We start from the raw sequence: 21140 nt of genomic DNA, 5'->3' as shown, positions 1-21140 counted from the left end.
GTTAGGCTCCTGTTTTCCTCTGCTGGGCTCCTGTTTTCCTCTGCTAGGCTCCTGTTTTCCTCTGCTGGGCTCCTGTTTTCCTCTGCTGGGCTCCTGTTTTCCTCTGCTGGGCTAGTGCTCTCCTCCACCAGGTTCTTGCTTTCCTCTACCAGGTTCCAATTTATCTCCACTGGGCTCCTGCTTTCCTCCACCAGGTTCATGCTTTCTTCTACCAGGCTCCAATTTATCTCCACTGAGCTCCTGCTTTCCTCCACCAGGTTCCTGCTTTCTTCTACCAGGTTCCCATTTATCTCCACTGGGCTCCTGCTTTCCTCCACCAGATTCTCGCTTTCCTCTGACAAGCTCCCACTTTTCTCTGCCACATTCCCGCTTTCCTCTGGCTCCCTGCAGTCCCTCTCCATTGTCTCTGTCTCCAGTAGCATGTCATAGCTGGTGCAGTTCTCTTGGGCTGGCTCTGTGGAGGACAAGGACATTTGGATTCACCAGAAGCCAGTGCAGGTCCAATTCCACAGAGTGCCAGGATCCCTCACACCCAGCAGCTGCTGGAGCAGGGAATTCCAGGCTATCCACACATCCCAGCAGGTGTTCCCTCACAGCAGACACCTCCCCTGGAAGTGTCCCAGGTTGGACAGGGCTTGGAGCAACCTGCACTAGTGGAAGGTGTCTCTAACCATGGCAGAGGCTTGGAAAGAGATGAGCTTTAAGATTCCTTCCAACCCAAACCCAAAATTCTGGGATTCACAGTCCCAGTGAGCAGCCAGAAGCTGCTGGCACAGAAAAAACTCGGTGTCACCCACCTCCAGCCAGCTCTGGGGACACCTCTGCTGCCTCTGGCTCTGATTCCAGTGGCGTGTTCAGCTCTTCTCTTTCCAGCTGTAATAACAGTTCAGGCTTGGACAGGGCACAGTCTGGGCAAGAGCAAGACAGACATCAGAAACATGATGGGACAGGGACTCTTCACCCACAGCTGGGCAAGAGTCAGCCCCAGCCCAGGAAACTTCATCTACAACCAAGGCCAATCATCTACAACAGGAGTTATGGCTACAGACAGGAAACAGCAGGCAGAGCCGACAGGGGAATATGGAAAGAAGTCTCTGAAAAAGTCCCTTGGGAACAACTGCAAGAGAATCCATCCTTGCTCCACACTTGCTACAGAATTCCCTGTTCTCCCAGAAATTCACCTTGCAGATAGGAAAATACCCTGAATGACAGGAAGGGAATTGTGAGGCTCCTGACTGCATGTCCACCCAGAGCACGAGGGCAGTGCTGGGGGACCACCTCAAATCCTGGGAGCAATTCCGGGCCCCTGATGGCAAGGAAGACATTGAGGAGCTGAAGTGAAGTGAACAGAGCACCAGGAGCTGGGGGGCTCAGCCTGGAGGAAAGGAGGCTCAGGGGGGACCTTGTGGCTCTGCACAGCTCACTGACACCCAGGAGGGAATCAGGATCTGCTCCCAAGGAACAGGACAAGAGGAAACAGTTTCAGTGGGAGGTTCAGGTTGGATTTTAGGGGAAATTCTCATCAATAGGGGTGTCCCAGGCAGAGAATTTTGGAGGTGACAAGCTAGGGAGATGACAACACCAACAATGTACCTGTTCTCCATGAGGAAAAGACACCAAGCACTTACTACCCTGTCCTGCGTGTCCCTGCCATGCTCCAACCGCTGCCGGAGAGGACAGGGAAAGGAGAGGGTTATCTGAGATCCAGTGAAAGGCAAAGAAGCAGAGAAATGACCCCAAGAGAGCTCCTTGGGGCTGCCAAAGCGGCGGAAACACAGCCTACACAAGGACACCAGCATCTCGTAGTTGCCTTCCATGACGCTCCGGTACATCTCCTTCTGTCTCTCGTCCAGGCTTGCCCACTCCTGCGGGCTGAACCGCACTGCCACATCCTCGAACAGCACCGGGATCTGCAACACCGGCTGGGATGTGGCACAGGGCAGCATCCCCGCACAACTCCCAGCCCTTCAATAGCTCCAAAAGCCCCCATACGGAGTCCCCTTGCTCGTCCCTAAAGCAGCCCGCTCCCAGCAGCCCACTGGATTCATCCCCATCTCCTGAAACCCACTGCTGCCCCCTGAGGAGCCACTCGAATGGCTCCGGCAATTCACTGCATTCCCCTCCCGTCTCCTGAAACCCTCCTCAGGAGCCCCCCAAACCGCTCCCAGCCCTCAAGAGCCCCACGAGCGACCCCCAGGCTCCCTCCCAGCCACAAACCCTCCTTCCAACAGCCCCATATGCGACCCTCAACCTCGCAGCAGCCCCTAAGTGACTCCCCCATCCCACTCCCAGCCCTCCTCCCCCCCCCATCACTCCCCTAAGCGCCCTCAATCCCCCTCCCCCCGCCCCCTCGGGGGTCCCCCCGGCTCGCCCATCGCGGCGCTCACCCCGTGGAGCCGCAGGGCAGCGAGGGGCCGGTCCCGCAGCACCGCCTCCGCCCGCTCCATCCGCCGCTCCAGCGCCTCGAGGCGCGCACGGAGCTCCGCCATGGCCCCGCGCCGCTGCGGGCAGGGCGGGCCGCGCGGGACACGCCGCCGGAGGGGCGGCACCGAGCTCCGGGGGTGGGTCCGATCGGTGGATGGACCCTGGGATGGGATGGGATGGGAGGTGCCGAGCTCCCGGAGGGGTGGGGCCGATGGAGGGATGGGCGGTGGGATGGGTCGGGAGGGAGGTGGGATGGGTTGAGGGGTCGACACCGAGGTCTCGGAAGGGTGGGTCGGATGGATGGATGGATGGATGGACGGACGGACGGACGGACGGATGGATGGATGGATGGATGGATGGATGGATGGATGGATGGATGGATGGATGGATGGATGGATGGGGAAGTGGTTGGTGGCAGCTTGCAGAGGGTCAGGGTTAATGTCACAGACTGGGCTCTGCTGGGCTTGGTTCATCACTGGCCTGGGTGAAAGGGTTGATGCCTCCTCAGGGATCAAAGCTGGGAGGAGCAGCTGATGCCCCTGAGGGCTGTGTGGCCCTACAGAGGGACCTCAGCAGGTTGGAGAGATGGGCAGAGAGGAAACTTCTGCAATTCAACAAGGGCAAGTGCAGGTGCTGCACCTGGGGAGGAGCAAGCCCAGGTACCTGCAGAGGCTGGGGGTGACCTGTTGGAGCAGCTCCATGGGGAAGGAACTGGGGTTCCTGGGTGACAATGAGCTGTCCCTGTGCCAGCAGAGTGTCCTGTGGCAAGAGGCCAATGGGATCCTGGGGTGCATTGGGAAGAGCAATCCCAGCAGGTGCCAGGAAGGGATCCTGCCCCTCTTCCCAGCCCTGGAGGCACCTCTGGAATGCTGTGTCCAGCTCTGGATCCTCAGCATGGCAGAGACAGGGAGCTCCTGGAGAAGGGCCAGCGGAGGCTGTGGAGATGAGGAAGGGCTGGAGCATCTCCGTGCCCAGGAAAGGCTGAGGGAGCTGAGGCTGTTCTGCCTCAGAGGAGCCCCAGCTGAGAGGGACCCTCAGCCCTGGGTATCCCTGTCTACCCTTGGCTGTCCCTGTCTGTCCCTGAGTGTCTCCATGTGTCCCTGGGTGTCCCTGTCTGTCTGTCTGTCTGTCCCTGAGTGCAGGGAGGGTCAGAGCAGACCCAGGCTCTGCTCCAGGCCCAGCAATGGCACCAGAGGAACAGGCAGGGACTGATCCCAGGAACTGCCCCTGCACAGGAGGCAGAACTTCTGCCCTGGGCAGGGACCGAGCTGGAACAGAGCCCTGGGAAGGGCTGGAGTCTCCTCACCGGGGATATTCCAGCATTATCTGGATGTCATCCTGAGCCCTTTGCTCTGGGATGGCCCTGCTGGAGCAGGGAGGTGCCACCAGGTGCCCACTGTGCTCCCTTCCATTCTGGGATTCTGTTGTCCCGCCGGGAAGCGCCGCTGCGGTGGAACCTCGGGGGGGTTTCCTGCCACTCCGCTCAACATCAGCCCCTTGCCGGTGACTGACAGCTGTCAATCACCGCGGGGGCTGCCGGCCGGCGGGGGCCGCTGTGGCGGCGGCGGAAGCGGAGGAGGAAGAGGAAGCGGCGCTTCTTGGCGGCAAGGAAAGGCGGCGGCGAGGCAGGGCAGCGGCGGCCAGGGAAGGGCCGGTCCGAGCGGGGAGCTCCAGCTCCGGGAAGCACGGCAAGGAGCGGGCCGGCCCCGGTGTGCGGCGGGCGAAGCGGGGCTGTTCTGCCCCGCTGTTGTCGCTTGCTCAGCCCTGCGCTCCGTGTGTCCCGGTGCGGGGATGGAGCTGGCGGGCGGCAGCACCATCTCGCTGTGGACCGTGGTGGCGGCCGTGCAGGCGCTGGAGCGCAGCGTGGCCGCACACGCGTCCCGGCTCTTCAGCCTGGAACACCGGGCCGGCAACAGCGAGAAGAAACACCTGGACTGCGAGAAAATGGTCGGGGAGTTCGGGAGTCAGCTGGAGAGCAAGTGCGCGGCGCTGGGCACCCTCATCCAGGAGTACGGGAGGCTCCAGCGGCGCCTGGAGAACATGGAGAACCTGCTGAAGAACAGGAACCTCTGTATCCTGCGGCTGCCCCCCGGGGTGGAGGTCCCCAAGGTAAGGGACGGCTCTTTAAGGGGTCTGGAGGGGACAGGGACAGCGCAGAGACTCCTGTGCTCCTCTGTTGGACTTTGCGCTTTTCTGACGCAGAGATGGAGCAGCTGACAGGCGTTTTAAAACACTGTTATTCCATTTTCAGTCTCATGTGGAAAGAGACTTTCTGTCAAACTCTTAAAAACTTTCTACAAATCCATTTCCCACACTCCTCGCCTCTCCCGGCAGCTTCTGCCATGGAAATCATTCCACAATATCTGCCAAGATTTCTTCTGTCGCCCGTCATGCGAAGGCACGAAGCAGGAAGTGTTTGCTCCTGTGTGTTGTTGTATTCAGCTGGTTTTCCCTGCCAAAGGATGGGCTCTCACGTTTTTACCAACAACGGGAAGTTCTTCCGTATTCTGAGGTCCCCAATGGGATCAGGCTCCAGGGGGAAGTGAGAATATTGTGGAATAACACAATGTCCCAAAGTTTAGCCAAGATCCAAACTTACTCTCAGTGTCCAGAGAATGCCCCAAGGCAGGAGTTTTCTTCCCCTGACACCTGGTAGCAGGAACAAGTAGGGAGTAGGATTCTCTGCGTTCCAGGATCAGTGCTGAGTGTCACTTTTGGGATTGCAGGCCCCGGCTGTGGCGTTGGAAAACGATGCCGCTGGTTTTTCCACGCAGGAGTGGGAGAACCTGGAGGAGTGGCAGAGAGAGCTGTGTGGAAAGGTGCTGACAGGGAAGAGAGAAGCCCCGGTCCTGCTGGGTGAGTGTTGCTGTGGGGTCAGCACACATGGGAAGCAGATTTTTGGGAGCACAGTGAGGCCACTGCCTGTGTTTGAAGACTCTCCGTGCTGCCCAGCCATGTGTGTAGGTGATGAGGGTGGTTTGGGGAGTGCTGCTGGGTGTGTTCCTCCCTGTGGATGCAGCACGGAAACATTCCTCTCTCTGTTCCTTGTCAGACGATGTCATCTCTGAACCTGCCCTCCTGTCCCGGCTCCAGGGAGAAGCGCCCTGCAATGAGGAGGAGGCAGCTCCCAGAGAGATGCCAGCAGAACCAGGTGCAGGTGAGGGATGAATTAAAGCTTTAATCCTGGGAGTGAGGGTTGTGTGGTGCTGTCATCGCACAGAGGTTGGCACAAGGTGATGCTCCTGCTTTGCTCATAGGGAACCTCTTGGATCTCAAAAGGAGATGGTTCAGGGAGAGTAACAGAGGGGGATAAAAAATGTAACAGGTTTGATTTTTAGGATTACAAGTCAGGAAGAAATTCTTGGCTGTGAGGATGGTGAGGCCCTGGCACAGGTCGCCCTGTGGTTGCTCCTGGATCCCTGGAGGTGTCCAAGGCCAGGTTGGACAGGGCTTGGAGCAATCTGGGATAGTGGAAGGTGTCTCTAACCATGGCAGAGGGTGGAAGATTAACCCAAGCTCTCCTGGGATTCTGTGATCTGATTCCATGATTTCTGTCATTGGCAGAGGCTCTGCTGTTTGAACTCAATGTGAGCAGCTGGGACAGCAGAGAAGTGCAGGAAAACCAGGAGGGAAGAGCAGGACTGGCTGAACCTGGCCATGGTGAGTGTTGTGGAAGGACCTTGGCTCGAGGGTCTGGAACTGGGGGGTACTGAGGGAACCTCTTCCCTGCAGGGCAGAGCAGAGCAGAGCTCCCAGAATCAGGAATGGGAAATGCTGGAGAGGTTGTGTGTGGCAACAGGGTGAGTGGGTGGGCATAAACTTCCTGGGGCAGCGAGGGAGGAGTCCAGTGGGACTGCAATAACCAATAAAGGAGTTTCCTCTCTCCCAGTAAAAGAGTTTCCTCTTTTCCTCAGCAGACTGCAGCATTCCAGAGCCGAGCTTTGCTGTCATTGTGAAGCAGGAAGAGGAGGAAGAGCCTTATGCAAAGGAGCGGGGAGCCATGGAGGGCGTGGAGTTCTCAGAGCTTGGTGTGGGTGAGTTCCCAGCGATCCCACATCGTCCTGTGCTGCTGGAGATGTGGGAATCCCTGACATCCCTGCTGTGGGATGGTGTGTGATGAAATGTGGAGGCTTAGGGGAGGCAGGCAGGGCACTGGGGAGACAGCAGGAGCCATGCTGAGGTGGGGAGTGAGCAGGAAGCATGGGGAGAGTTTTATTCTTGGGAAGGTCAAAGTGCTGGGAGGATGAGGCACTGCAGGTGAGGACACTGCCATACCTGGAATGAATCCCTCAGAATACCAGGAATCATTAAGTTGAAAACAATTCAGAGCAGGGAACTTGTTTCTGTCTGTTTGAAAAATGGTGATTAAATTTGCAGCAGTAAAGATTTGATTTTTAATAAAAATAACATTAAGCCTATGAGGTTCTAAATGCTTTCTTTCAATCTTTTTTGTTTTTCAAATCATTTTACCTGCTGTAAATGGTAGTTTGTTGTATTGTACTTTATGGATGGAGAGACAGAAGTTGACCTGAAATCAAAAAAACCCACAGGGTTCAATTGTTTTCAGTTCTTTTTTTCAATACTGTGTTGGAGCCTGAGCAGGGGAATGGATCTTCATATGTAAATCCAAGATCCAAACAGGCCTGAAGTGTTAAAATATTTAAAAATACGTGTAAATAAGTTCACAATACAATTCTCACCCAGATCACATAAATCCTGCAGCCAGCAAAACATTTTCAGTGTTGTGGTCATGATGGGTTGAGTCCAGGAAGAGAAAATAATGTCTAGTTTGTGGTTTGGTTTTTTTTTATTTCTCGGTGCATTTCACTTGTGTTTTGACAGCAGCTGTTTGTTCTGGAACAGGAGTTCAGCGAGGTTGTTGCTCTCCAGAGTCCCCATCAGTGCTGTCACAAGAGTGGTAGAATATTGCAATTTATAGAGAGATTTAGACCCAAATATAGAGTGTGGCAAGGGGAGAATTTGAAAATAAACTGAATAAATTAAAACACCTAAATAATAATGACCTCGTTGTTATGTAGGTCACACGAAAATCAACTTCCTGTGGAAAAGTTGGTTCAGCATAAAATTTGGGGTTTCAGTCAAAATGCTCAGTTGTGAAGAGCATTTTTAGCTTACTCTTATCTAAGAATCCATGGGTTCTGTTGACTGACAGCTGTTTTGAATGGAGTTGTTCGCTCCTGAGGAAATCCATGAAATCAACATTTCATCTCACGTCAAAATTTCATGGAGACATCAAACCTCTTGACTCGGTGGTGTCATGACAATGGAACTGTTTGGGTTCCTGCTGCATTTCATCTCCTTGTGGATTTAATGGTTGGATACGGAAAACAACTTCCAGTCACAATCTGATTGGTCAGATCTCACTCAGGAACAAAGGAGTTTAGAACTCTCCCTAAAATTTTGGATGATTTGCTGCTTTTGTACAGAAAGAGGGAAAATTACACTCTGTGTTTTGGTCCAGTTGGAAGTTGAATCTAAACATCTTATAGCTTAATTTTAAAAAATATTCTTAGTGCCCTGAATTGCAGATTATTGTAGAGGCAAAGGCTTCCTGCTGGCACAGGGCTGGGTTATTGGGAAGGAATTCCTGGCTGAGGGTGGGGAGGCCCTGCACAAGTTACCCAGAGAAGCTGTGGCTGCCCCTGGATCCCTGGAAGTGTCCAAGATAAAATTGGACAGGGCAGAGGGTGGCATTGTATGAGCTTTAAAGTCCCACCCAAACCATTCCAGGATTCCATAAGAGCAGGATGTGTTCTGGGATAAAGAGGCAAAGTTGTGGCCCCGTGAAGCAGTGAAGGGACAATTCCCCTGTGACCACAATATTCTGAATTCTATTTGGGATCATCTCAGCAGCACTTCTGGATTATTCTACGAACAACCTTAGTTGCCCTTTCTGGACTGTTTCTGTATTTTACATGCTCCATGTTTCATCACTTTTTGAAGTTGCCTTTGATATCAGAGGTGACGCAGTATTTTATGGTTTCTCTGTTCCAGAGCCCAGCTCTCCTGAATTTCAGAGACAAATACATGTATTTGTAGCAAATCTCTGAGCTATTTTGGAATTTGTGTTGTTTGAATTGCAAAAATAGAACCCTGAATTCAAGACAAAATTCAAGTGACACAGAAAGGCACTCCTTCTTCAGGACTGAGAGGAAGAATAGATATTGTCCCTGTGCACAGGCAGAGTGATGCTTGCAGGAATCACAGAATCATGGAATTGTTGAAGTTGGGAAATGCCTCTATCAACCATTTCCCAGCACTGCCAAGGCACCACTAACCCACATCCCTGAGTGCCACATCCACAGGGCTTTTAAATCCCTTCAGGGATGGGGACACCACCACTGCCCTGGGCACATTGTGCCAGGGCTGGGCAGCCCTTTCCAGGAAGGAATTTTCCCAATATCCCACCTAAATGGATAAGGACCACAATCCCTCAGAGCTCTGAAAGAATCCACAAGTGCCTCACAGCTCAGAGGATCCTTGATCCCTCACGGCTCTGAGGGCACTCCAGTTCTTCACAGTTCTGAGAGGATCCCTGATCCTTCACTGCTTTGAGGGGACCCTGTTCCCTCAGGTTCTGAGAGGATCCCAAGCCCCTCACAGCTCAGATGGGACCCTGATCCCTCATGGCTCTGAGAGGACCCTGTTCCCTCACAGCTCTGGGCTGAACCCCAATCTCTCACAGCTCTGAGGGATTTGTCCTCACAGATCTGAGGGGGATCCTGTTCCCTCACGGCTCTGGGTGATCTCTCACAGCCCTGAGGGAATTGGTCCTCATGGCTCTGAGAGGATCCCTGTTCCATCATGGTTCTGGGTGGACCTTGATCCCTCACAGTTCTGAGAACCCTGTTTCCCTCATGGCTGTGAGAGGGATCCTGTTCCCTCATGGCTCTGAGGGGATTCCTGTTCCTTCATGGCTCTGAGGGGGACCCTCTTCCCTCATGGCTCTGAGGGGATTCCTGTTCCCTCATGGCTCTGGGTGGACCTCGATCCCTCATGGCTCTGAGGGCCCTGTTCCCTCATGGCTCTGAGGGGGATCCCGTTCCCTCATGGCTCTGAGGGCCCTGTTCCCTCATGGCTCTGAGGGCCCTGTTCCCTCAAGGCTCTGAGGGGGATCCCATTCCCTCATGGCTCTGAGGGGGATCCCATTCCCTCATGGCTCTGAGGGGGACCCTGTTCCCTCATGGCTCTGAGGGGGATCCCGTTCCCTTATGGCTTTGGACGGACCCTGTTCCCTCATGGCTCTGAGGGCCCTATTCCCTCATGGCTTTGGGTGGATTCTGTTCCCTCATGGCTCTTAGAGGGATCCCGTTCCCTCATGGAGCGCTGTGGTTCAAGGTGCAGGTGCCCGTGTGGCCAGCACACAGTGAGGGTGGCCGGGGTCATGGCGGGCGGTGAAGGAGCCCCCTGGTGCCAGCCCGGCCTCCCCTCAGCCACCATTCCCCGCAGGGCCGGACTCCGCTGGACACAACGCCCAGGCCCCGGCGGAGGGCAGGAACCGGCCGAGTGCCCGGAGCTGCAGGGACCGGGATGTGAGAGGGAATCCCGCGGATACCGGCACCGGTGAGTGGTGTCAGGGCCGGTGGGTGCGAGGGGGACGTGGGACACTGAGCACCTGCCAGGTTTTGGGGACGTCTGGGGTGTGCGTGGTGTTTTGGCCTGGAAAAGGAGGCTCAGGGGGGACCTCATGGCTCTGCACAACTCCCTGACAGGAGGGGACAGCTGGGGGCTCAGACTCTGCTCCAGGGAACAGGGACAGGAGGAGAGGGAACGGCCTTGAGTTGTGCCAGGAGAGGTTTAGGTAGATATTGGGAAAATTCCTTCTCCAAAAAGGCTGTCCAGCCCTGGCCCAGCTGCCCAGGGCAGTGGTGGAGTCCCCATGGCTGGAGTGATTCAAAAGTCCTGTGAATGTGGCACTTTGGTGGCCTTGGCAGTGCTGGGGGAATGGTTGGATTCAGTGACCTTAAAGGGCTTTCCCAACCTCAACAATTCCATGATTCTAAGACGAGCATCTCTCCAAGGCATTTGCTGTGCTGAGTCAGGCATTCCATCCCCACCAGCCTTTCCAGAATGCTCCATCACACCCTTCTTTTCCCTCTCCTGGGAAATCCACCAGCCCCCTTGGCCAGGTCTGCACTGTAAAGGTGCAGAGTGCTGGCCCATCTGCCTTTATTTATTCCACAGACTTTTGGGTTGTTTTTTTTCTATAAATTTCATGACTTACTCTCTAAGAACTCTCTTCTCATGAGTGTTTCTCTGATGGGTGAGAAGTGATGTGTGACTGAGAGGGACTGAAAAGGAAACAACAGAACTCCAGTGGCACCAAGAGGGAAACAAAACTCAAGGACAAGAATTCAAGTGGCTCTGGCCTCTCCTGGGGCCATGGAGAACATGTTTTCACTTGCATGAAAATGTTGTGCATTTCTCAGGCTCAAACATCTGCTGAGGGTTTTGTAACCAACATTTCAGGTCTGTTCAAGAAGCCTTGGTCAGCAAGAACTAGAACTGGAGCGAGGCTTTCTTTAGAATGTGAGCTAGAACAGAGCAGATCTGGCTGGGCTGGGCTGACAGTTGGAATTAATTTTGTATGGTGTTAAAATAACACTGGTTCTTGTTAACAGAAGACAGCATAATCCAGATTAAGCAAGAGGAGGTGTTGTGCACTGCAGTTAGAGAGGAGGAAACTGCAAAAGCTCCTGGAGAGCCCTGCCCAGGTGAGTAACTGCATACCTCAGAGGGAAAATCAAACAGGATAAAATTCCATGTTGTGTGTGGGTTTTTCCTCCCTACCTCCAAATTTTCAAGAAGTTTTGAGCAGACTTGCCAGAAGACTCAACAGATGAGGGCTGGTGTTGCCCCTTTCCCTTCTCACGGACATTTTGGAGTTTGTGGCTGCATGGCTGGTTTTTACCCAAGTGTAAATTAGGAGCTGTTTCATCCTCCCCTAAATTCCTTCAGGTTGCCTTTTCCCTCCTCCCTTCCCTTCTGGCTAAGGAGGAGCACACAGACTCCTCTGAAAGCATCCAGAGCCCTGGGCTTTGTTCTTTGCCTTCTCACTTAGAATCTCTTTGTTTTACAAATCAGCTGCTCTGCTTTGCAGATTTTCCTCACTCTTAACAAAGGTAGTGGTGCTGCCTGTTGGCTCCACTGCCACTGTACTTGGCTTTCTGTGTTTGTAGCCAGCTGGAATTTTTAGACCTTTCCAACAGGTTTCCTTAAGAAACTGGGCTTAGGGAAGCTTGGCTTGGGGTAACAACCTCCAAAGCCCAGACCAGAGCAGGTTTTCAGCCTTGTGCAATCCTGAGTTTAGGCAGGTATGATACACTTCTCCTGGGCTTCCTCCCTTAGCAGAACGAGGATTTTACGAGCCTGAGGCATCCAGTCAGACCAGGAAAGGCAGCGAGGTGGATGCCAGGGAACTGCCAGGCACAGAGGGTGAGGACCTCCCAAGAGACCCTGACACAGGTGAGGATGTGCCAAAAACTCCACTGCAGGAATTACCCCTTACTGGCTCTTCCTGCTGTGCCTTCCCTGATGCTTTGTTACCATTGACCATTTCCAAATTATCTAGGCTTTGTGTCTTCCCCCTGGTGTTTCTCAGTTGTGTAAATTCTCCCCAACGAACAGGATTTCAGACTTACGCAATGAATGTTTCATCGTGGATTAAACAAGAGGAGGAGCCACCCTGCTCTAAACAGCAGGACTTGGAGAAAGAGGAAATCTCTGCAGATCCAAGTACAGGTCAGTAACAGATTTCAGCTGGGATTTTAGGGACAGTAAATCCAGTTTAGAGTATTTTTTAATACTATATGAAATGTCACAACCTGAGGATGTTAACCATGTGAGAACTGGGACAAATCTCAGTCTGCTGGTTAATATTTGGTCTCAGAAATTTTGGGTTCTGTCAGCTGAAGGGGCTCCTTCCCCCTTGAGCTGGCCAAAAGCTGTCAGAGGCACTGGCTTGGGCTTGTGTGGAGGCAAACCCAGAGCTGTGCTCAGGCTCATGCCCCCCTCCTTCTCCAGCCAAATCTTGTCCTTTCTCCATGGCTCCATGGCCATACAGTTATCAGTGTTTGGGGCACACATTCCTTTATTTTCTGGGAATTGGGAGCTCAGTGGGTCTCACTTTGGACTGCAGTTTATAGGGTTCAAGACAGTAGGCTTCAATCACAGAGAATTTCCATCATGGCTGCAATTCGAGTCAGTGACTTTCAAAGAAAGTTCCATACCAAAAATACAGCTCCACTTGGGTTGTTACTCAGGCAAGAAAAATAGGTTTCTGTCCTAGTTTGGAGGACAGGTGTCTGCTAAGAAAGGCAGGAGCCTCTCTTTGAAATGGAGAATGTAAACCCCCTCCCTCCAAATTATTATCATTTTGAAATCAAGCAGCTCTCAGGCAAAGATATGGGAATAGGAATAACAGTTCTTTACTAGGGAAATTAAAATAGAAATACAGCACTACAAAGAACAAACCCCAAACCCTGACACAGTCAGAGTACAGCCTGACACCTGTCAGGCAGGGTGTTGGCAGCAGTCCCATTCCATGGTGGCTGCATCCTCCTGCAGTGACAGATGTGGCTCAGTTGGAGCAGTGCTCCTGTACAAGGTACAGTTTCCCTCCAGAGCTCCAGTGGGGATGTGGAGAAATCCGGTTTTCCTCTGGAGTCCAGTGGAGAAAGGGGCTCCCTTAGTGTCCCAAAACCTCTGTTTTTATCTTGGTAAGAAATGTTGGGCTCTTCCCCCTGGCTGGAGCAACTCCCAATGGGATGCAGTAATTTTATCAGTCCCACAGTGGGACTCAATGGCCATGAGCAGAAAATGACTGGCTGGAGGAAGGATGGGCTGTGAAAAGATAAAGAACACTGCCCTGCCTGGTTTCAATGGATGGCCCATTAGCAGAATATCTCCCACAGAGATAAGGATCACTGCCCCCACCCTGAACAGATGGTGATAGAACAGATACCTTTTATCACATCCTGTATTGTAACCCCAGACAGTTTCCAAGGCTGTTCATTAAAAAAATTGTTAGACAGCATGAATTCCTGGGAGCAGAGAGTGCTTCTGTTAAGCCCAGGAGGGGAGGTTTAGGTTGGATATTAGGAAAAGGTTCTTCCCCCTGAGGGTGGTTGGGCACCAAACAGGCTCCCCAGGGAATGGGCACAGCCTCAAGGCTGCCAGAGCTCAGGGAGCACTTGGACAACGCTCTCAGGCTTGGGGTGGGATTGTTGGGGTGTCCATGCACGGCCAGGGGTTGGACTCCATCCTTGTGGTGTCTCCCAGCTCAGGAGATCCCACAGTTTTGTGACTTGCTGAGCTGGCTCCAGGGCCCTGCTTGGACTCTGCTCCTGGAAATGCTCAGGGGAGTGTTTGGAGTGCAGCTGGGGACACTGAGTTGGCTCTGTGATCTGAGTGAGAGGCTGAATCTGAGACTGCAGCAGTCATTTTTTAATGTAGATTTTTAAAAATACGGTTGAAAAAAGTCGTTCTATTTTCCTGGAAATTTTGCTGGTACTTCGTTCCCCACTCAGTATTAAAGATGTGGCCTTGGGCTGTGAGGGACATTCCTAAGGAGACTCCTGAATTAAAAATCTCTAAAATCTCTGTTTCAGATGAAAATTTGAAGAGGGATCATCCAGCAAATTGCTTAGAGAGCAAGACCTGTGATTTAGAGGTACCAGGAAGGCTGGGGGAGGGGTTTCCCAAAGATCCCAGCCATGGAGTGACATGGGACAGTCAATGGAATTCAGAAATGATGGAAACAACCACCAGCAGGAATGGGAACAGCCTTGGAGGTGATGCTCAGTACGATTTCTTTAGCGCTCAGGAAAAGAGCCTGGAAAAGAGACCCTGTGTGTACAAGAGTGAGAGAAGCTGCCCACAGCAGGACCAGCCTCAGGCACCTCAGGGAGAAGGGGAAATGTTTCCAGGCCCCACGTGTGAGAGGATGTTCCCTCTGCTTCACCCACACCTGGGAGAAATTGGAATCGGCCCTGGAGAGAAGGGAATGGGCCTGGGAGAGATGAGAATGGGCCCAGAAGAGATGGGAATGGGCCTGGGGGAGAAGGGAATGGGCCCAGGAGAGATGGGGATGGGCCCAGGAGCTGCTCCCACCTCCTGTGAGGGACCAGGGCCCCGCTCTGAGTGTGCAGAGACACCCCCAGGCCCAGGCAGGCCCCGTGATCAGGACAGCCTGGGCACAGAGGAACCTGCTGAGAATGAGGAGAGCTTCCCCACGGACACATCGGGCTCCAGCCCCTGCTGGGAGCCCCCCCTGGCCCGGGGCAGCCCTGCCCAGCAGCAGAGCCAGGGCCGGGGCAAATCCTACATTTGCACCGACTGTGGGAAAAACTTTGTTTGCCATTCATGGCTCGTTAGGCACCAGACAAGTCACACAGGAGAGAGGCCCTACAAGTGCTCCAAGTGTGACAAAACCTACAGGAGGAAGGATTACCTCCTGAACCACCAGCGCCGGCACACGGGAGAGAGGCTTTTCCAGTGTCCTCTCTGCAGCAAAAGATTTGTGCTCAAGAGGAGCCTGATGAAGCATCAGGAAGGTCACATGCAGGACACCCACGTGTCACAGGTCAGCTGGCCCTGCAGGAACATCAGGGACTCTGTGATGCATTCCATGTAGGACATTCCCCACAGCCCCCTCAGTGTCCCCTGCTGGGCCAGGGCAGCACCCAAAGCTCTGTGCCAGACCCTGAGGGCAGGAGGAGGCTGTGGTACGGCTTCCTGAGCCCCTCCCAGGAAAAGGGAGGTGGCTGGGGAGTTTTTTTTCCATGTTAGACAGCATTCACCAGTGCCTGTGGATTTGGGGAGGTGGAGTTTGGAGGTACTGCTGACTGTGAGTCCATGTGGCAGAGAAACTGCATTGACATGGAACCATTTGTGATGCCTGTTACAAAGAAGAGTTGTCTGAATGGAGAGAAATTATCCAAAATGTTATCCCAGGAGTCCAGAGTCCTGGGAACAAGTGAGTTAAAGGTATTAATTGTCCACTGAAGGAGTGAAACTGTGTCAGGAAACACTCACTGCGGTAAGATGCTTTGGGAAAGGAAGTGTTGCACCTGTAGCTGCAGGAGGAAGCTTCTTTCTTCAGTGGCAAACAGAAAGAAGGTGCAGAGCCTGAGAGCCAGCTTATTCCCACTGTTAAATCCTGGGGCTCCTTGCTGTTGAACCCCAAGGGAGAATTCCTGGAGGGTGAGAAAATGGCCAGGGAGCCTGGAATATGGTTTTAATTCTGCACAGCCTTAAAGTTGTGTTGCATTTCTTTCCCCACATTGTTCAGTGTTTGTTCAGTTTTCCAAATCCTGTGAAAGCAGAACATGGAGATGCTGCAGAGACCTGGGAAACAGAGAGTTAACAAGCTGCTGTGTCCCAAACACTGATAACAGGAGAAGAGGCCATGTGGAGGTAGGGCAGCCCTGCTCCTCCAGCCTCCTCTCTTGGGTCTGTGTGTCCCATTCCCAAGAGGAAAGAAGCTCCCAAGGTTTGTTTGTGGTCAAAAAGGAATGACAGGTGTCAGAAGAGTCCAAAAAAGCTGATAGCAAATCCCACTCTCAACATGGAAATTGGTATTTTTGCCCTTATCTTCTGGTAGGAAGAGAAATAAAAATGTAAAAGGGAAGAGGAAAAGGGGAGGGAGATCAGAGAGATGAAGGGGAGGACATCATCAGTCCTGGCTCTGACATCAATCCAGCTGACACAGTGCCCAGGATCCCAGAGGTGCCCCTCTGAGCCCTGGATCACCCTTTTACAGCCAAGTTTTCCACACCCTGGGGCTACCTTTGATGCAAACGAGTCAGCAGACATAGTCCATCCCTCTGTGTCCTCTTAGAAATGGGTCAGGGGGGTCTTTGGTGGTTTTGATCCCCCCCAGCTTGATCAATCTTTGTTGGACACTCCATGCCCTGTGCTGTGCATGCTGTGCTTATCTCCAGGAGCCAGCACTAGGGTGTTTGTCCCAAAAAAGAGCTGTCCCAGCTCCATGTGTCCCCCTTTTGCAGCTGTATCCTACCGTTCTCCACAGCTCAGACACACCCCCTTAAAGTTTAAACTTGGGCCTGAAAAATGACCAGCTTGGGACTCTACTTGCTTCAGCAGCATGCTGGGAAAGAGAATTATTAGAGAATTTAGATAGGAAAAAGCATGGTAGAGACAAACAAGACCCTAGAGAGAAAAGGAAAGGGAGGAAAAGAGCTGAATTTCTGCTGTCAGTGAAAACCAAGCAGCTGCAGAAAGAGTTAAGGAAGAAAAAGAGGAAGACAAACCCAAAATTGGAAAAATCAGAGGGGCTGAAAATATCTGAGGGTCCCCATCTGCAGCCACACCTTATTCCGTTTGTCCCTTGTTATTCAGGTTTGGGACACAGCAGCACTTTAACTCCTTGGTGCCCAGGATGCTGCACCCCAACACAGTGTTGGGACCCTCAGCTCTTATTGGGGCCAACTCCAGAAATTCCCTTTCCTGCCGTGAATTCAGGAATTTGCCATGGTGGTACTTTAATTTTAAATCAAAGAGTGCAGGTGCTGCATGGAGTCAGTGCACTGTAGCCTCTGGAATTGTTTTGGGGTTAAGGTTGGCTTCTCACCCAAGTCATAAATTAACCTGAGCAGTTTGGCACAGGGGCATTTGCTCCAGGGATTTTAACTCCTTGCCCTCCGGGTCCTACACCAGCATCCTGCTATGTTAACACTGGATATTGTTCTCCCGCGTCCATTAAAAATTTTATTAATTGTTGACAAGAATTAGCTGGAATGTGAATGTCCAGGCCATTATTCTGGGTGCATGGATATTATTCCACTTGCTGGATGTGTGGCTGTTAAGGAAATTTCCCTGTCTGCTCATCCAGGAGCCAGTGTGGAGTCACAGCTGAGCATGACCTGAGCTGGGACGGGCTCGTGTGAGCTGATGGGTCCGTGTTTGATCCCACACAGGTAAAACACTCACTCAGGTTTCCTCAAGACTCCATCCCACATTTCCCACAGCAGAGCCTCGAGCTGCTGGATCTTTACAACAATTTCATCTTGATACAACAGGGTAACAGCTCAAGGTGAAGCCTCCAAGGAGGGACCCCGAACAAAGGATTTCCACCCCCTCCCTGGGCTTTTCTCCCCTCATAGCCTGAACAGAAAATGCGGGATGATCGGCTCCTGCTGTGTCCCTGCTTGTCCCTCACTGCGCCCTTTGTTATGGAAAAGTCGGGCACTTCTCGGCCCCTCGGGCTCCGGATTGTTTCCCTCCCTCCCTCCACAGCCTCCAGGATGCTCTTGCAAATCAACCTGGGGCAGGTCGAACGGGATGGTTTCTCAGGAGCCATTCCCTGCATCTCCGAGCTCCAGGAGGTTCGGGAATGTCCTTCCCCCGGTTCACCCCGAGTTCCCATCCCGTTCTTCAGGGGACACAAGTCTTTTAATCTGTGCAGTCAGGGCTTCAAGGAGTTAAGGCTGTGTCGCGATCACTGATAAGGAACAGCAGTTAACAGGATGTGGCTGGAGAGGGGGCACGGCACATGGGCCAGCGCTGCTCCAGCTCCTCCCCGGGATGCAGACACGACAAACGCTGGGCAAACACAGCGGGGAAGCGAGCAGGGAGAGCGCAGGGGAGAATCGAGATCACCACAAGCCCTCCGACCCAATTCCAGAAAGGTCCAGCAGCAGGATTGAGCCATTCCCTCATTTGTATGGGAAGTGGGAAACCTGATCGCGGGGCGGGGAAAATTTACCCCTAAGGAGGTGCCCCCATAAGAAGGTGCATCCTCGGGTCCGTGCCCACCCTGCACACCGGGATCGGCGCTGGAGCCAGGGCTGGTGATGTTCCCCGACCTCTCCCCTCTCCCTTCCTTTTTCATTTACTAACAGAACATAGGGGCTAACTCATCCCAATATCCATGCCAAGTGTATAATTTACTAATCAAACCTCGTAGCTCTTTTGGGACCCTCTGGCGTTTGTCGTTCCTTTTGGACCCCGGGCATCTCCACGCCTGAAGAATTTCGCTCCCCTTTGGAGCGGGACACGGCGCTGCTCTTTAAACATCCTCCTTCAGAGACCTTCTGCTCGTGTTCAGGCTCCTCACGGGATTGAGTCGGACGTGTCGTGGCCTTGTAAGGACACGATTTATTGCTTTTACTAGTAAGAGTCTGGATTTGTCACCTGTCACTTCGTCGGTGGCGTCGTGGGGCAAAAATAGAGAAACAGAGGTGTCTGAGTCAGGGAAGAGCCCGTTTGGGGTCAGAGCTCCTTTTCCTTAAAGGAAACTTAAAGAACCTTTTTTGTGCGCGTGTTTCTGCTTAAGTTTTGTCCGGATTCGTTGGCTGGAAATTTCAAGGGTATTAATTAATTAAAATTGTCAAACGCCACGGGTCGTTCTGCAGCGGGAGGGGAAGGGACGAGCGAGGCTGAAGGCAGAGAAGGAGCTCAGCAGCTGCCACCCCCCAAATCCAAGGTTTCGAGGCATCTTTGCATTGGGAAGAAACGGGCGGGGAGGCGGGGGCTGGTCCCGGGGTCCGCCTGCGCTCCCCCGGCCCGGGACCGCGCTCCGGGCGAATCCCGCGTCCCGCCGGTGCTCGGTGAGGGAGTCCCGGGGCTCCAGTCCCGACCCGCGGCCGGTGCTCGATGAGGGAGTCCCGGTTCTCCAGTCCCGATCCACGGCCGGTGCTCGGTAAGGGAGTCCCGGTTCTCCAGTCCCGACCCGCAGCCGGTGCTCGGCGAGGCTCCCGCGGTTTCGGCCCCGCCGCCGTTGCCATGACAACGAGTGGACGCCGCTCTCAATCTCCGCCTCCCTTCCCGTCTCACCCAATCAGCGCCCTGCTTTCCCCTCACGCTGACCAATGGGGATGAGCGACCCTCCCGCCCTCTCCTCGTGGAGGCCGCGAAGGGGCCAATGGCGTGAGGGAAATGGTTTGGGCTGAGTTGTGATTGGCTGCTGCTACCCGGCGCCGCCTGTGATTGGCTGCTGCTGCCCGGCGCCGCCTGTGATTGGCTGCTGCGGCTTGGCGCGGCTGAGGGCGAGGAAGATGGCGGCGCAGCGTGGCGCTGAGCGGGAGGCACCGGGGCTGCTGTGGTGCTTCCCGGGCTGCAGAGCCGTGTCCGGCGCCTCCTTCGACAGCCCTGCCCCCCGGCACCGCCAGGGCAGCGCCGCTACCCGCTCCCCACACAGCTCTGGGGCGGGGAGAGAGGCACAGACACCCCCGGCAGGTGCAGAGAGTGAAAGCGGGGCTAGGCTGGAACTGTTTGTGTTGAAAGGGACCTTAAAGCACATCCCCTGCCATGTCAGGGACACCTCCCACTGTCCCAGGCTGCTCCAAGCCCAATCCAACCTGGCCTTGGAGACTTCCAGGGACCATCCACAGCTTCTCTGGGCACCCTGTGCCCACGCTCACAGCTGGGAATTCCTTCCCGATATCCTATCTCTCCTTCAGCTCAAAGCCATTCCCTGTGTCCTGTCCCTCCATCCCTTGTCCCCAGTCCCTCCAGCTCTCCTGGATCCCTTCAGGCCCTGCCAGGGGCTCTGAGCTCTCCCTGGAGCTTCTCCTCTCCAGATGAACATTCCCAGCTCTCCCAGCCTGGCTCCAGAGGGGCTCCAGCCCTGGAGCAGCTCTGGGGGCTCTTCTGTCCCTGCCCTCGCTGTGCTGGGACACCTGGGGACACCCCAAGGAGCTGTTTGCTGCTGTGTCCCAAGCTCCCAGAACAAGCCCGTTAGAACAGGATGTGGTTGGGGACAGGAGGAGCCCGCAGGTGGGGCTGCAGCTCCTGGGGCCGCTTCCTTTCTGCTCCAGGGAGATAAGGGCAGTGCGGGAATGGGGTCGGGAAAGGGGCACAGAGTGTCAGCCAAAGATTGATCCGGGAGAGGTGGCTCAAAGCTTTCCAGAAAGCTCTGTACATCCTCACTCATTTACACAAAAAAGGAGAAAGCTAATTCCAGGTGGGAGGAAAACTTCCAGGGTGTGAAAATGTGGCCTCAGGACAGGATCATTGCTGGATCTCCTTCCTTCTCCCATCTGATCTCCCTCTCTCTCTTCCCTCTTATTTTCTTTCCCTTATTACCAGATAAGGGCAAAATACCATTTTTCATGCTGTTTAATTTAATAATCAAGCTCTGTGAGCTTTTTTTTGGAACTTCTGATCCTTGTCCCTTTTTAACCACGGGCATCCTCAAACCTTGGGATCATCAGAGCAGGATGCAGCAGGATCCCTGGATGGTTTATTCCTTTTTTCAGTGTTCCTGTCCAAAGATCTCCTCACTGCTTGACACCCCTGAGACTCTCCTCTGACATGACTGGGGACATCACACCCCAAACTTTCATTTTTGGGAATTATTTATCTCTCAGCCCTGTGCTGTGTGCTGGATAACCTTTGGAGCTTAGGATCCCTCGTGGATACACAAATAAACGAAGCTCACGTCTGTGTGCATAGCACAGGGGTTAATTAAATGTACATCTGCATTTTCAGGGACATTAAACTGATTTTAAAGCTTTTTTCCCTTTTCAGAGCGTTGATTTAAAGCAGTTGGGACAGACCTGGCTCCTCCCCACGTGAAGTTCAGTCCCGTGTTTCACTCAACCATCTTTGCCAAAACCACGGCGTTTTGGGAGAAATTTAGACCTGTTTGGGACTGAGACTGTTTAGGAACTCCCTAAACTTCCTCCCTGGAGTGTTTTTTGGGGTGTTCCCCCCGTTGCCGGCGCGTGACC

At 53.5% G+C, this 21140-nt stretch overlaps 1 protein-coding gene across 7 annotated transcripts; it reads left to right on the top strand.

Moving 5' to 3' along the window:
• Nucleotides 1–3699: 3699 nt before the first annotated feature.
• LOC116994047 (zinc finger protein 282-like) lies at nt 3700–17425 on the top strand. Of its 7 annotated transcripts, none has more exons than XM_033055487.1 (10): nt 3700–4533; nt 5151–5280; nt 5477–5581; nt 5989–6084; nt 6339–6458; nt 9895–10008; nt 11067–11159; nt 11794–11910; nt 12073–12186; nt 14055–17425. In XM_033055487.1, the coding sequence occupies exons 1-10, from the start codon at nt 4216–4218 to the stop codon at nt 15077–15079; spliced, it is 2232 nt and encodes a 743-aa protein (XP_032911378.1). In that variant the 5' UTR covers nt 3700–4215; the 3' UTR covers nt 15080–17425. The 7 variants fall into 7 exon arrangements, with proteins under 7 accessions (XP_032911378.1, XP_032911371.1, XP_032911361.1 ...); XM_033055480.1 differs by having other exon boundaries at nt 4045–4533; nt 5199–5280; XM_033055470.1 differs by having other exon boundaries at nt 4045–4533; nt 5477–5575; nt 11797–11910.
• The last annotated feature ends 3715 nt before the right edge of the window (nt 17426–21140 follow it).

The sequence above is a fragment of the Catharus ustulatus genome, chromosome 1 (assembly GCF_009819885.2).
Source record: "Catharus ustulatus isolate bCatUst1 chromosome 1, bCatUst1.pri.v2, whole genome shotgun sequence".
Classification (NCBI taxonomy): Eukaryota; Metazoa; Chordata; class Aves; order Passeriformes; family Turdidae; genus Catharus; species Catharus ustulatus.
The sequence above is the reverse complement of the archived record's forward strand: the minus strand, read 5'-3'. Positions and strand labels throughout refer to the sequence as shown.